This window comes from Gavialis gangeticus, unplaced genomic scaffold, assembly GCF_001723915.1.
Source record: "Gavialis gangeticus isolate Ggan-Ray unplaced genomic scaffold, GavGan_comp1, whole genome shotgun sequence".
NCBI classification, from domain to species: domain Eukaryota; kingdom Metazoa; phylum Chordata; order Crocodylia; family Gavialidae; genus Gavialis; species Gavialis gangeticus.
In genome coordinates this window covers 72874507-72890778 of record NW_017729025.1, presented here as the reverse complement: position 1 = coordinate 72890778, position 16272 = coordinate 72874507, and the positions used below count along the sequence as shown (strand labels likewise).

The 16272-nt window shown below is 38.5% G+C and overlaps 1 protein-coding gene across 3 annotated transcripts in view; it reads left to right on the top strand.

Annotated features, from left to right (window-relative positions):
• The window catches only part of DPH6 (diphthamine biosynthesis 6), a 472782-nt gene that overhangs the window by 135215 nt on the left and 321295 nt on the right, over nucleotides 1–16272 (top strand). For all 3 annotated transcript variants that reach the window (XM_019518944.1, XM_019518945.1, XM_019518942.1), the window contains 2 exons: nucleotides 7112–7185; nucleotides 9635–9753. In XM_019518944.1, the coding sequence (XP_019374489.1) occupies nucleotides 7112–7185; nucleotides 9635–9753 (193 nt within the window). The remainder of the gene's footprint in view (nucleotides 1–7111; nucleotides 7186–9634; nucleotides 9754–16272) is intronic.

Here is a 16272-nt window from a genome sequence, read left to right as displayed (position 1 = left end):
TGGTGCCCAGAACTGGATGCAGTACTCCAGCTGCAGCCTGACCAGTGCCTCGTAGAGGGGGAGTATCACCGCCTTGGACCTGCTTGAGATGCGTCTGTGGATGCATGACAATGTGTGGTTGGCCTTCCTAACTGCATCCCCACACTGCCAGCCCATGTTCATCTTGGCATCAATGATGACTCCAAGATCCTTTTCTGCCTCTGGACTGACAAGAAGGGAGTTCCCCAACCTGTAGATATGGTGCTGCTTGTTCCTCCCCAGGTGCATCACTTTGCACTTGTTGGTGATGAATCCCATCCTATACTCATCCGTCCACCCCCAGTAGATAGTTTGGTTTCTAATTACTATTGTCATTGCTGCCAGAGGGAACAGAACTGCAGACAACACTGAATTAAGTCAGGTTTGCTGAAGTAATCACAGTTAGTAGCTGGAGACTGCAGAACAAGGCTTGGGAATTGGAGAGGGGGAATTATGTGATTCCACTTTGAGAAGGTAATGGCTTGTGGCCTGCCATCAGGTGAACATTCACTCAGACCAGGGGGGATGCAAGGTGCATTTAGCCTAGTAAGTGTACCAGATATATGAGCCAAAATTAGACATCAGTTCCTTTTCTCTTAGCTATGCTTGCTCTTCAGGATCACCAAAATGAGTTAGTATGACTGAAGGTACAGAGGGTACGTACAGCCATTGCATTTAAATTAACCTAACCAGGGTTAGCTCAGTCTAAATGCCCAATCATGCAGCTGTTTGGAAGGCTTAAATCGGGCAAAAAATCTCTTGTTTGCACCTACAGAGATCAGATTTGATGAATAAAAGCAGGACTGTCCAACTTGCAGCCTGCAGCCCGCATGCAGACTGGAAGGGGTTAATTCACAGCCTGTGGAATTTCATTTACCTGCTGCTCAACCCATTGGATAGGCTGCTTTAATACCTGGGATCTCTGGGTACCCCCTTTCTCCTTTGGCTTTTGCCAAGGGTGGCACAGGGCAAACAGAGTCTGTGGGGCTGGGGAACACTTGGCTTGGGGTGCCTACACAGTGCGATGCAGCGGGAAGGACCCAATGACTGGAGGGCTGTGGGTGGAGGCATGGGTACCTGGGTGGCATGGTTCAGCATTGCATGCTTCTGCATAGTATACCACCAGGGGGGAGCCTGTGGGCTGCATTGGTGTAGCCTGCGTGATGTGTGACTCTTGGCTGCTTAGAAGGTGGACAGCTGTGAATAAAAGGATGCAATTTTATTAATTTTTCTAACAGGAAATAAAGTTAAAGTTTGTTTTTTTTCTTTATTGTGCCTTTATGAGACTAGCCCTTTAATTTTGACAAAGATATGCAGCTGTAGCCCTAAAGTGGCCTTTTTTTGCAACTAGCTGCTTCTTGATGTGTCTGTCTCTTGGTTTTTTATTGTTTCTGAGGAGATGGCACATTCTTATAGGATATATCCTGGGAAAATGCAGTGCTTCCACTGGTAGTCTCATTACTTTCTTTTACGGAATACTGTCTGTTTTCATCTGTTGTCGTTTGTCTTACACTTAGATTATAAGCTCTTTCGGGCAGGAACTATCCTTTTGCTCTGTGTTATAGTGTAGTTGGGTCCAGGTCTGTTACCTGAGCTCAAAGTCACTGTGATAATATAAATTACTTTGTTAATAATGGTACAGAAGCTTGGTAACCTTGAAGCTGTTACAGATCCAGTTGACAATCTGCTTCTCTCTGTTAAGGTATAAACCAATATGAAATGCTTAATTGCTTTCATTACTAGTCATCTAGTGTGCTGGATTAAGAGCAATATTGGTTTTTATATATTTTCATGCAGAAAAAATACTATGTTTGGGAAATATAGCAGTAAATAGATATTTCTGAGGTTTTACTAAATCTTGTGAAAGATAAGTTACAAAAATTCACTTGGAATCTCATGAATCATTGAATATAGATCTTGAAGCCTAAGAAAAATGTTTATTTATACCAGTGACTCTAAACCAGGGTGCCACAAGATGCTTTCAAGAGTGTAGTGGAGTGCCACACAATGTTAGCTAGCACTTAGGTTTGCAAGCATGATTCATAAGATGAACCCAGAGGGTGCATCCAGACAAGTCCACATATGCCTCTTGCAGCATTCCAAACCATTTTGAGATGCTACAAGAGACACGCTGCGAATGAAAAATATTTCCCCATGCTGCATATTTGGGAGTGCGGGCTCAAAATTTAATACCTGGAAATCCAGGTATAAAAAAAAAATGGGGTAAAAAAGTGGGGCAGACCTGAGGTGACCTGGAAGCCAGTCCTCTGGAAAGATGCTCTGGTTTCTGGCCAGAGTGCCTCTGTGTGCTTCTGCTGCCCCAGCATGTGGGGCACGCACCTGTAGTGTGCTGGGGTAAGTAGAAGTGGGACAAGGATCCTACATGACCGGGACCTGGGCACTATCGTGAGTATGTAGGGACTGGGGAGCAATTGTGGGTGTGGGGGGGAAGGAGACTGTGCACATGTGGGAAGATTGGGGGGGTTGTGTGGGGGAAGGGGGACTGGTTGGGGGGTGTAGGTCCCCCACAGGGTGCACAATTCCCCTGTCCCCCTGCAGCAGCAGCAGCCATCAGGTGCTCAGGGCCCATTGTTGTTGGAGCCCACCCTCCTCCCCGTGGCATGGTGCAGCCTTGGCCACCTCAGAGCTGGTGCTGCCTATGCTGTTTGTCATGGGTGTGATCTGCCTTGGTGCTGTGCAGGGCCGTGCACCTTTCTGCAGCTCTGGGTCACTTAGGCTGTCACCTGAGGGCCAGTGCCACTTGCAGGGAATGTGTGCCATGCTGGGTTGGGTCCTGCCTCTACAGAACCGGCTTGGCCCAATGGCATGCAGGACCCGGCCCAGCACAACACATGGTCTCTGCGAGCAGCGCCAGCCCCCAGGTGACAGCCTGAGTGGCCCGGAGCTGTAGAAAGGTGGACAGCTCCGCTCCATGCTGAGCTGGGCCACACCCATGTCAAGCAGCACAGGTGACACTGGCTCTGAGGTGGCTGCACTGTGAAGGGCTCCGACAGCAGTGGGCTCTGAGCACCCGATGGTTGTGGGGGTGAGCTATGGGTCCTGCGGAGGGGGGCTGTGGCCTTGTGGGGGGGGTCTGGTCATGTGCTGTGTGGGGGAGGTGTGCCCTGTGGGCACACAGTCCCCCCACACCCACCAAAAAAATCTCGTTCTAATAATATACATTGTATACAAAAATCTGGTTCTAAGTATAGTAATTATGGCCAAAGAGTCACTGCTACATGGCAAACTCTGAAGTACAGTCATGAAGGCCAAATTAATTTATACCATTTGAAATGTTTGTGTTCGCATGAGAATTGTATTTTTTTTAAATAAAAGTGCCAATATACAGAATAACATTTGCCTGCTGTACCCCACAAAGCTGCAATGGGAGTAAGTATATAATTTTATAAAATGTTTTGAATGTAAGAACACTCTAAGTATTGCTCATGGCATGCAGGTATCTTATGTATCAAAGATATAGAACAGAGAAATATTAGGGAGAAGATCTCAGATGTACACATGTTAAGCACCTAAACAGGCTTCATGGGAAAATATTGAGAAGAAATCTATTTAGATACAATTCTGATTTTATAACGTGGTTTGATAATTTTTTCTTCTACTTTTTTTCTGCTACGAGCAGACTGGGTGAATGAGGAAAGTGAAATGGACATGATTTATTTGTAATTTTAAAAGGCCTTTGATACAGTGCTGCACAGGAAGCTTATGAGCAAACAAGTATTCTCTAGATAAAAATAACAAAAATGCAATGGATAATGAACTGACTAACAAATAAGATGCATAAAATAAATTATTATCAATAGTATTATTTCAGAATATAAGGAGGCATCAAGTGGAATCCCAGAAGATTTGATATTGAGATCATGTTCATTAAGGACCTGTAGGAGAATATAAATTCGACAGTGATAAGATTGCAGATGATAGAGGTAGGAGTTTCTACAAAGACAGGGAATTTCGGTCAAAAATACAGAAGGATGTGAACAACTTGGGAATTTGGTTGGATTGGTAGGAGATGAGATTTAGTGTAAAAAAATAAAATAATATGTTGGGGAAACATAGAGCAGCACAGATGTAAATTAGGGAATTCTAATCTAAAAACAGTTATAAAGAAATTGTAGTAGAGATAATAATTGAGTAAAACCCCAGTATTAATTTTGTGTGCAATACCGTGGCAAAAGAGGCATTTCCTTATGAGATACATAGACAGAGAAACACAGATAGCTATGGTTGGAAGTTTTGGAGGAAGGGTCTTGCTATGGACTTGACAGAATTGCTACGAGCAGGGAAACTTAAAAAAAAACAGTTTTTTAAATTATGATCAACCCCAGCAAGAAAACTAACTAAAGTCAATTCAGTTTTACTGGATGAAATTTAGGAAAAGAGATGCTACTTTTCTTCTTGTAAGTTAGTAAATTGGTTCTGATTGAACTCAAGATAAAAAGAAATTCTTTGCTTGAATTATTTCAAAGTTCATTTTACAATGCAAAATTCTCTGTCATATTTGCAAGATAAAAGACTATTAGCTTAAGTAAGTGAAAACAAAGATCCAATGTGAAAACGGTCCAGTAAAATTATTTGATAGCAGAAGCTACTAAAGTCAGCATTTGTTAAGTTACTGCAGAGCTCTCCTGTCCTGTAGATAGGGAAAATAAAATAAACTCACATACCACTGGGTCATAAGTAATGGTAAATGCTAACAGCTTAATGGCAACTAGTGTATGTTCAAAGGATTTATTTGTAGCTGGCATGGTTTTCCATGAGGTGACAGAGGCCTGTTTTAAGGAGTAAAAAATGATTTGTTGAACATATTTTTCTAGACTGGATTTTTTGTGTGGGAAAGCAAAGAATTAAAAAAAAGATAAATTATTATATGTGGTGCAAAATATCTCAACAGAGGTTGTAGGATGGAGATACCTCAACAGAGGGTTGGAAGTGCAGTATCAAGAAAGAGTCCTGTTGAAAGCCTCAGAGGGGAGAGCAGCAGGGATGAATGTCATGGTGGGTCTCTCATGTTCTTTATAAGCCACCAAACCAGGAGGAAGAGGTGGATGAAGCCTTCCTTAAACAACTGATAGAAGTTTCCAGATCACAGGACCTGGTTCTCATGGGTGACTTTTATTACCACAAAATCTACTGGGAAGACGACAGTGCATAGGTCATCCAGCAAATTTTTGGAGTGTGTTGGAAATAACTTTTTGATCCAGGTGGTAGAGAAACCAACTGGACTGGAAGCTTTTTTTGAACTTTCTGCTGACAAACTGGGAGGAATTGATTGAGAAATTGAAAGGAAGTGACCACAAAATGATGAGTATGAGATTCTAAGGGGAGGAAGGGAGAAGAGCAGCAGAATAAAGAACTTGAACTTCAAACAAGCAGACTAACAAAGAAAGCAAGCTAGTGAGCAGGTTCCCCTGCGTAGTAAGTGCAAGGGGAAAAGAAGAGCCAGGTATACTTTATGGAGGCCATATTCTACAAAAAGGATGACATGGAGAAATGGTCCAAAAGCAATCAGAAGAAATTGAGCAAGGACAAGAGCAAACAAGGGCAGAATAGTTGCTTGTACAAATACGGACTGGGGAATAATTAGCTAGGCTAAAGTATGTCAGAGAGTGCCGTGGGGGTTATAGTGGATCATAAGTTGAATATGAGCCACCAATGTGTTCTTGTTGCCAGAAAAGCCAAGAGCATACTGACTGGATTGTAGTGTAAAAGGGAACCCTAGCCCTGTTACCTCCAGAGGGATGAGGAGCAAGAGAATGGAGTGGGGGCTCGTTTTGTAGCTCAGACAGGCAAAACTTCAGATTAGCCAGTAACCTTAAGAATTATTAGGACTCGGCGGGATATGTGGAAGAACAAGTTGGCTAATGGAGTAGAAAACCCTGTGCTTAGTTAAAAGGACTGGAAACAATTGGCCAGAAGGAGGTAAAGCCAAAGGAGTGCTAGGGCCAGATCAGGCAGTCTAGCCCTGAAGGGTGTAGGGTGAGGAGCTCCAGCCAGTAGAACTGTAAGAGAGAAGGCAGACCAAGGAGGTGGGGTTTGCACTTGAGCTGGCAACAGGCTGGATGGCATTGTGTTTTATTTCCCTAGAAGATTGGAAGTGGCTATTAGGGTTGGTTGGAGGCCATGGAGAGGGGGAGAGGGCTGGGGGGGTGGGCATATCTTGGGGAAGCACTCCATGCTTTTCTGCTTATGTCCATAGACTAACACGGCTACAACCAATACCCCCAATACTAAAGACAGGGCACGTTAGCACATGTAGGATGAGGATACTAACAGTACTAGAGAGCTAGGCTGAACCAGGGCTCAATAAACCTACTTACAGACTCTGAGAACAGCTTTCCTTATTAGCCAATAGACAACATCAAGGCATGGCAGGTGAAAGAGAGAAAGGATGGTACCTGGGAAACTGGACTAGAGCATACCAAACTGTCCACCAGGCAGTGGTACTGCTGCCCATGAACAGACCCTGTGACATTATTAACAGAAATGTCACTTATAATTAGTGAAAGTGATTCTTATCTTGTATTCAGCACTAGTGAGGCCTCGTCTGGAGTACTGTGTCTAGATGTGGACAGATTGTAAAAGTCCAGCAACAAGTGACAAAAATGATTATAGTCCTGGGAAGCATGATGTATGAGATGAGGCTGAAAGAACTAGGATTATTTGGTCTGGAAAAAAGAAGATTTGATAATTTTCCAAATACCTGAAGGGCAACTATAAAGAAGGTAGAGATTAGACTTTTTTTCTGTGGCCATAGGAAACAGGACTAAGAGCAATGGCCTCAAACTGCAGCAGAGGAATTGTAGGTTGGAGATTAAGCAGAACTGTCTGACTCTGAGAGTGGTCAAGCATTGGAACAGGCTACTTAGAGATATTCTGGAGTATCCATCCATGACTGAAATGGTTTAGTCACAGATGATTCTGACTGAGTAGGGGGCTGGACTAAAGGACCTTACAAGGTAGGACCAGGCAGGAAGGGTTCAGACCTACTTTCCTATGCCTATGACCCTATGATCTCTGGTGAATAGGTGAGTGCATGCACTGATGTTTGAACATTATTATTCTTTTTCCTTAGGAACAGGAAGAAGTGAAAGGCGTCTCTGTGGGAGCCATTCTTTCAGACTATCAACGTGTTCGTGTAGAAGATGTGTAAGAAAATCTTTTACTGCTACATACACACATTAAAAACCCTCTGTTTTGATATGCACAATCATAGAAAAACCCTGTAGTGCAGAACAGATGCAGGTGCTTTATTCCACTTCATCTGTCATTGAATTAGATGGTAGAAAGTAGGTTATTCAGAGGCTGATGTTATGTACATTTTAATCACTACTTCTGTGTCTGCAGAAAGATTGTGCATTTTTCTTTGTGAATCTGGGAAATGAGAACCATAACTACACAAAGATGACAAGCTAACATGGCATTTTAGTATCTTCACTAAACTTGGCTGACATGTAGTTTTTTCCTGCTTGGTCAGTTTAGTTGTGTGAAGTCATAAAACCAGAACAGACACAGAGGCATCCACAGGACGAAGTGTGCATGATATGTCCTTAACCAGCTAGTTCAACACACTGTCTTAGCTAGAACATTAAATAGGAGCTACCATTTAAACAAAACAGACCCATTCATAACTTTTTCCTGTATAAGACTAAAATAATTTCTTTGTGTTTACCTTGTAATATTGTTTTTTTTAAATTATGGTATCAATTTAATGTTTTTGATAATTTGAACCCATTGATTTATTGGTTTAAACATAACTGATCATTTTAGTGTTTTGTTTTAAAAATGAGTGTAGTACAATCCTGGTAAATTAACCCAGCAATATGGTTACTTAAATGTATTTGCTGCCTATCCTTTAAATTAAAATCCATACAAAAAACATAGAAGAGGTGTATTTAATCAAATATCAGCATGTGTCATGGACTGTAGAGCAGAGTTTACCATACTCAAGAAATTTGCAAGCCATATGATTCTGTGTCCAAAATAATTCTCAAGTTCCTCAAGCAACAGACACTTGCAGAGATGCCTAGTAAATTTTATAAGTGATGTTGGATTTTCAAAAAGGTTATTTGTTATATATGTGTATGTGTGTGTGTGTGTATAGATAAATAATGTGCATATAATATATAAAACTGCTTAGAAGAATAGAGAAGAATGTAAATCTTGACAAGAGAATGAGAACCTCAGGTGCATTAAAAGAAAAGGATTTGAGTTGAACTGTCTGCTTCCATGGCTGCCAAGAAGTAAAAACCAGTTAAACAATATTCAACCTTTTCCAAAACATCAATTAGCCAACCCATCACAAATGCCTACCCTCTATTTAATCAGTATGCAGATTAGTAGTAGTATGTTTCAATTTTATTGCCTTTCCCAGATGGTTCATTTACAAGTTTTTGGACATTTCAGAGAAAGTACAATAGCATGTTGTTAGCTGCACACTTCCCTTAAATGGTCCAAACTTCCAGAAAATAATAAACACCCTGCAGTTCAGTGAGTTGCTGTGTTGCTAATATATTGGGGGTTTTGCAAAATATGCTGTAGAACATTTAACTTAATATTTAAAGAATGGGAGGTTGGATATTTTTTTCAGAAGCTGTCTTTGTTTGCTTAATTCTGTTCAAATTGAAGTCAACTATTGCCTTCAGTGGGAGCAGAGTTCTTTTGAATATCCAACTACGGATATCTAAAGTTAGTCCAATAAATGCATAGATAGGGAACTAACTAAAGTACATGATGTTCAAAGTTGCCAAACATTTGGAAGTTGCCTTTTACATTATTCCTGGGTGCTTAGCATCTGTTAGAAAAAAATCTAGCCATATGTATAAAACATAAAAAAATCTTGGCGTGGTAATATGTTATTACAACAGTGATAGCTTACAAAATGTAGCTTTTGTCTGACTTGAGTCAATTATTTAAGTATTTTTCTAAGTTTTTTTTCAGAATTTGAGCCTTTATAGACAAAGTATCCTTTATGATATGTTATTGGATTATTGTCTGGCACAGATTCTATGTTTATTTCATGAGCGGTACTCCTATTGATTCTAGTGACAGATTTTGATGTTTCTAGCAAGTTCAGGGTTTGTTGTGGAGGTCTTTTCAGTGAAATGACCAACTTTTTCCTTAATTTTGTATACAGAAATATGCCATCTTCTGTCAGGTTATGCCCATAAGATTTGAGGTTTCATTTTCTTCCTGCTTACACTTGTTATGCATTAGTTTAACATAGTAATTTATTTAAGTTCAGTAAATGATGGCTCCTTTCTTTTTCTTTTCCTTTTTCTTACAGTGTATATGTATTATATATATTTATAATTATAAAAGCTAAAACATATTTTATTATATCTGTGATCCTAAAATACTAACGATTTTATATATTATATGCACATTATATACACACACACACATATATGTATATACACACATATGTATTTGTATGCTATATATAGTTGTATATGTATGTATGTATATATGTATGTATAATGGTAGAAAGCTATAAGAATTGGTTATGTTTGATGTTCAATAACTTCCTCTGTATAAATGAGCATACCATTTGGAATTTACCCATCTAATTTTTTCCTTTTATTTTTCTTTTTAAAAGTTGTAAGAGACTTAATCTGCAGCCTTTAGCTTATCTTTGGCGTCGAAACCAGGAAGCTTTGCTCAGAGAAATGATATCTTCGGATATTCAAGCCGTGATCATAAAAGTGGCAGCTTTTGGTACGTATCCAGACCATGAACAGCGCTATCTGCTCATGCTTTTTTAAACTTGGTCATAAGAGGTGAGTATAAGAGCTCAGCAACAAAAAGCAAAATAAAAATTCTGTTTTTTAATATAAGATGAAAAACACTTGTAGGAAGAAAGATTTAAAAAATGAGCATTGCCAGAATCTGAAAATTTGTCTGAACCATTAATGGAACCAGTGAAAAATATGGTAGACTATGTAAAGGTGGGAAGTTATTTTTCTAATTTAGTTATTAAATTCCTTCAATGTTTTGTTTTTTTCTCATAGTCCTGTCATTCATAGAAGATACAAATTAATGACTAGATCTGGCTTCAAATGTATAAGGTCCCACAAATAAGTAATTAATAATTTTTATATCAAAGAAATCCATTTTGAAAGATCACCTGAATGTTTGTAAACGCAAAAGATGCTCCCAAATGTAGTATTAGAGAGAGGCTTATTGAGGATATGTGCTCTTTAAACATGAAAAAACAAACAAGAAACTTATTAACCACTTCAAAACTATGGACTTCTAAGCAGTTTTTCATATGAAAGTATCAAATGAAGATGTAAGTATAAAATATGTGCAGGGGACCTTTTCTTTTTAGGGTCACTAGAGTTTTGTGGCCCATTAGATCAATGAATGACCAATATAATAGAAAATAGTTGTACATGGGTGAATAAAAATATATGCCTGATAAAGTGTGTTGTATAACCTTGGTGTGTCAGTTCTTATTGTCAGCTTACATATGAAATTTTCACATTAGGTATCTAGTTTTTTTCCTTCTTTAAATAACCTTCTAAAGCAGAGTTCATTTCTTAGTATTGGCTGAGGGTTAAGCAATACTAACTTGGGTCTTGTCATGTAGTCATAATGTGGCCTAGAATAAAACTGGGCTACTTCTTTTTTCTGAGTCCTTTCATCTTCAGCTGAGTCCTTTCATTTTCAGCTGGGATGCCTTGTCACAACCATTTATTTTATAGCCTTTGCTAAGATGATCTCATTTTATTGTTCTCGCTGGATCTTTCAGTGTGGTTAATGTTATTAAAATAACTAGAAATATAGACCTATGTCATTCACTCACAGCTTATATGAGATGTTCTCATATTTAAGAGCCTTTTCATTCCTCTTCCTGTTGCACAATACCTGTCTTTAAATAAGAAACAAAAACAAGCTGCAAATATTCTTTATGAGGTTATATGTAGTATCCAGAAAAAGGGATGTTGCTTACGTTTTTAACAGCTCTTATTTCAATGTAAGCCAAAAGAATGTGTGTTTGGAAAAATATTTTACATGCTTTTTCAGATCCCAGTGATTTTATTTGTTTTGCTAATTGGCAGGTCTCTTGAAATATATACAGTGGTCACAAGGATTTTAGTACCTAACTAAATTTTATTTTTAAAAAAATCAAATCTACTAAAAATATAGTGAAATTAGAAATATTTGACTAGTGTAGAAAATGACTTGAGGGGTTAACATTGTTGATGACCTGTATCATCCCTGGAGCGAGATAAACTTGCCTATTGTTCCTCTGAAATTTAAAGTTAAAATGGACGGGGCTGGGTACAAAGAGTGCTTTGTAAAGTGTTCATTTAAAGACCGAATACCATAAATAGTTGTACATAGTAATTAGACAGAAAATTACTGCTCTTTCTTTTCTTTCTTTTTTTTTTTTTCTTTTTGGCTACAGGTAAAAAGAAAGATCTTATCAGACTCAATTTCTCACCTGCCTCAGGCAGGTATAATTAGATGTAAGCAAATTTAATGGAGCTTGTGTGCTCTGGGGCCATTCTCCAATGCTTTGATAATTGCATGCTTTATTAAAGTAGTTTTAAGGTATGAAGTCTGTTTAACATATCAGGTGGCAAATAAGTTAAGATACAGGTTACCTTTTTGCCTTTTAGTTCAATAATCAAGTGTGCTTTTAAGATAGATTGCAAAGAATGCATTAAAATAACAGATTTAAAAGTTGGAGAGGTAATGCATTAGATAGTATGTTGTATAGACATTAAAGCAACAGGCAAACGTGTAACTTGAGCTTGACATTCATCAGTGGTGGCATGCTTACACACCCTCCCCTATCCTGTTTTCCATCAACTCAATGCTAGTATTGGAAAGGTAAAGGCTGTCATTTTATGTAGACAACACATAATTATACAAGTAAATGAGTGTTAATTTAATGCTTCTCCCTAAATCCACCTTTACAAATTAACAGTATAAACCTTGCCAGTGGCAAGAGTTTTCCGTTTCTGTATTTTGGTGCCTCTCCACAGGATGAGAAACCAATAGAAACACTGTTACTGAAGGAATGGTTTTTATGGGTAACAAAAACATAGTTATTAACCCATCCACAGTGTATCTTTGTCTCTTCGGTTATATAAATAGGTCAGCTTCAATTCATCTCAAGGCTGAAGCATTAAAGGGAATGGATTTTAGGGGTGCCAATAACAACAGATAAATACTCCATAACTCAGCAGCAGACATGAACAATAACAACACAGTATTGTTTAAACAAATGTATCTTTAGCAACTTCTCCATGTTTCCTAGAGCTGCCTAAAATCTATAAGTATGTGATACTTGATGAGCTTTCCCCTAATGTATTTCTACTTGAACAGAAACTCCAGCAAATTGAAATAATATAGGTTAGTCAGGTATAGCTAAACAATAGTTATTAATGGCTATTTGTGTTTTACAACCATATTTCATCCAAATGAAGCATATAAAGCCATATGGTGAAAGGTCAACATAATAAGAGCCCAGTTTTGATGCCCTTACTCACTCTTAACCAGTGGTACCATTCTGGATTAAAGTATTAGTTAGCTCCTAGAAGCATATCAGAATCTTTATACTGGAGATGTCAAACTCCCCCTGGGCTGTGGGCTGGACCTGGATTATAGGGGCTCCTCCTGGGAAGTGTCTTTGGGGCCAACAGCAACTAGGGTGGGGTTGCATTCAGGCAGCAGTGCAGAGCTACATTTGGGTAGCAGCATGGTTCTAACAGTCTGCTGCTGGTAGCCATGTCCATTGAGGTCCAGAGACCTCTAATTCTGCACCAGGCGACACCCCACAACTGCCAGTAACCCACAGGATTATCAGCGGTTGGAACGGGATGATTCTGCAGACTGGTCGAGCCTATGGGCCACATATTTTAAACTGTTGCTATACACAAGTGATTCACATTCTGTATATGTAATATAATTTCTCTGCCTAAATTTTTATCTCATCCACCACAAGTCAGAAACCAAACTAGCTATGGGAGTGCAATGAGCGGCAAATGTTCCTTTAGGTATATATACAGGTATGTATTCACCTGTAAGACTTTTCTTCTTGCCGGAAGCATCAGGGAGACCAGGAGGAAGATCACATTTTAGGGAATTTACCACTGGGCTCCCCCTTCTGCTACAACAGTTTTTAACATCTAAGGATAATATGAATAAAATATCAGTTGTGTTTCACTCCAGCACAGTAGCTTACATGTAAATCTTGACCTGAGTCATGAATGAAATAGAAGCTGTAACTGCAATACAAATGTATATGTTGTCTATATAATTCAAATTACTTTAATGTCTTATTTACCATAAAAGCAATTTATCCTCAGAGAAGTTAGTTTTCTTTAATATTTTAACAGTAATCTTCTGAAAGCCTTTTGGTTCACCTTCAGTAAGTTTTGTAAGGATTAGGGCAGAATGTTTGCTTGAGGAGGAAGAAAATAAAATAAATGGCTTATTCAATATTTTAATCAAAATCAGAATTTTTAAAACTAAAATTTATAGTATACAGGATTAATATGCATTTGTTCAGTCAGTTTAGACTTTGTAGATCCTTCCAGTTTTGTTATGGTATAATAATGATCCATTGTAGGATTAAGTGTTAGAATAATAACTTGTAATTGTGAGGTCAAATAATAGAAATATTAAGTTGAAAATGAAAATCTTGCCAATGATAACTCCTTTTTTCTAAATTCTAGACCCTTTTAAGATCATAGGAAAGAACGCTATTCATAGATTCATAGATTGTAAGGCTGGAAGGGACCTGGAAGATCATTGGGTCCAGCCCCGTGCACCAAACATGAAAGATAACTGGGGGTCAGGTGAGCCCAGCAAGGTGACTGTCTAGTCTCCTCTTGAAGATTTCCAGGGTAGGTGATTGCACCACCTCTGGAGGGAGCTTATTTCACAGTCTGGACACCCTGACTGTAAAGAAATTTTTACTAATGCTGAGCCTGAATTGGTCTTCCAGGAGTTTGTGGCCATTACTCCTAATTTTCCCCTCAGGTGCCCTGGTGAACAGTTGCTCACCAAGCCCTTGATGTATTCCCCTAGTGTAGTGGTAAGCTGTTACCAGGTCCCCTCTCAGGCTTCTTTTCTTCAGGGTGTAGAGTCTCAGATCCCTCAGCCTTTCCCCCGAATGGCTTGCTGTGTAAGACTGATCATACGGGTAGCTCTTTGGATTATCTCAAGCTTTCCATGTCCTTGTTAAAGTGTGGTGTCCAGAACTGGATGCAGTACTCCAATTATTTGAGAAAAATGGAAGCCAAGTGTATATATGGAATCCTAGGTTAAAGTTATCAACAAGTTTAGGAAAATTTGATATTTTTGTACATCAGCCTTTTATGGAGATAGAACAAAAGGGAGAGGTAGTTAATGCTCCGTGTAGTTATAGTCTTTTTTTATATAGTACATGTTTGTGGTTCAGATCAAACTACCTACATGTACATGTCTCTGTTGTTGTTTGTTAGCATCATTGCAGTAGTAGGACCTTTGAAATCCATGGTAAAACTCCTATTGACATCAGTGGAGAAAGATTTACATAAAAAAACTCTAGGAAAGATTTTGAAATAACTTCCCATTAGGCACGTAGTGGCTGGTTATTTAAAATTTTTTGAAGGTCTGCCACTTTCATTTTATGCTAAAATAGTACCAGAATTTTTCTAAAAATCTAGTTCTCATTTTGTTGGAAAGCAGTTTTTCAAGTCTGTCTTTCCAATCAGGTCTGATCAGATTTGGGGAGGGGGGAAGGAAGGACTTTGTGCTTGGTGTTGTCCAGAGCCAAGAAGAACAGTTTCTTTAATGAAATATTTTCATACGCTATAAAGAGAGCAGACAAAATGAATGTCACAAAGAAGGGAGGGAGAAGATAAATCAATATAAGATCCTTTTCATTGTCCTCCAGACTCCAGTGTAAATACAAGCACTGCTTCACTTTCATATGAAAACTACATGATAGTTATTCTTTCTTAGCCAGTTAATTGTTATATAAAGTTGCTTTTTCATTGTTTTTTTTTCTAAGGTAGCCAATAGACATTAGACCCTTAATGGAATCTGTGACAGCACTTTGCTGTCTAATTTAATAATGAGAAAAGACTGCTTTTGTTTATTATCATTTTATGTTTGGCAAATAGCATTTTTATCATTTACCCAGTACAAGATTTTAGTGATTGTTCTCTTGGAAATAAAGCAGACTAAAATATGGCCTTTAACTTCTATTAGAAAGATCTTTCTTGTGGCAAAGTTATCTTTAATAATAATCTTGCATGCAGATCTGATTACTTTTAACTTGTTCTTATTATTGTATTTTTTGTAGGAGTTGACACAAGTGGTAAATCACATGGATACCTCCTGTGCATTTTATTAATGTCTGTCATACTACTCTTTTTAACCTCCTCCCCCTAATTTCCTTGTTTGTTCCTTAATCAACACATACTAGAGTAATTATGTTTTTGAGCAAAGCTTCGATAATCTGCTTATACTGTAATGTATCTGTATTTGACATTTGTGCTTTGGTTATGTTTCTTTAGCACATTTGTGTGTTGAATTCATCTTGCTGCACAATTCAGATTAACAAAAGGAAGGAAGCTCTCTATTGCATTTGTCCAGAAGATGTGCTGTTGAAGGGCTCATAGTTTTTATGGCAGGAGCCATTTTACTCAGAGACAGGTACTCAGTACGCATTTCAGGGTCAGTGTGGAAAACAGCAAGTTGGGTAGGAAAGCAACAGGTAAAAACCATGAAATTCATGAATGCTGTGATGAAACAGATTGGATAAATTTGCAGAGATTGAGTTGGGGGGTCTTGAAGTGGAGAGAAAACTTGATGGAAAGAGGTGACAGAATATTAAGATAATTTTAGTGGCTCACTATTGATTGTATTTGAGTTTTTTGTCAGAGAGGCTAGAAAAGAAAAGTGTGTAGTAATTAAGACATAAGATGGTTAGGCCTGGAAGGAGGATCCATGGATAGCAAGAAGAGGCTAAGGTTAAGGTGAGTTATAGAGAAAGAAGTAGCAAGACTTTGAAAGAACTTGACTGTTCACTCAAAAGATGAGTCAAGGGGAAAGACACCCAAACTATGGTTCTGAGCAAAGGGGATATTCTTTATATTTTTAGCAGGGGCAGGTAATGGAGGATTGGAAAACAGGAAGTAAATATGCTTCACACTATAGATAAAGATTTCAATTTTGACTATTTTAATTTTAAGTTGATTGCAATATATCCATGAGGAGAAGTAAAAAAAA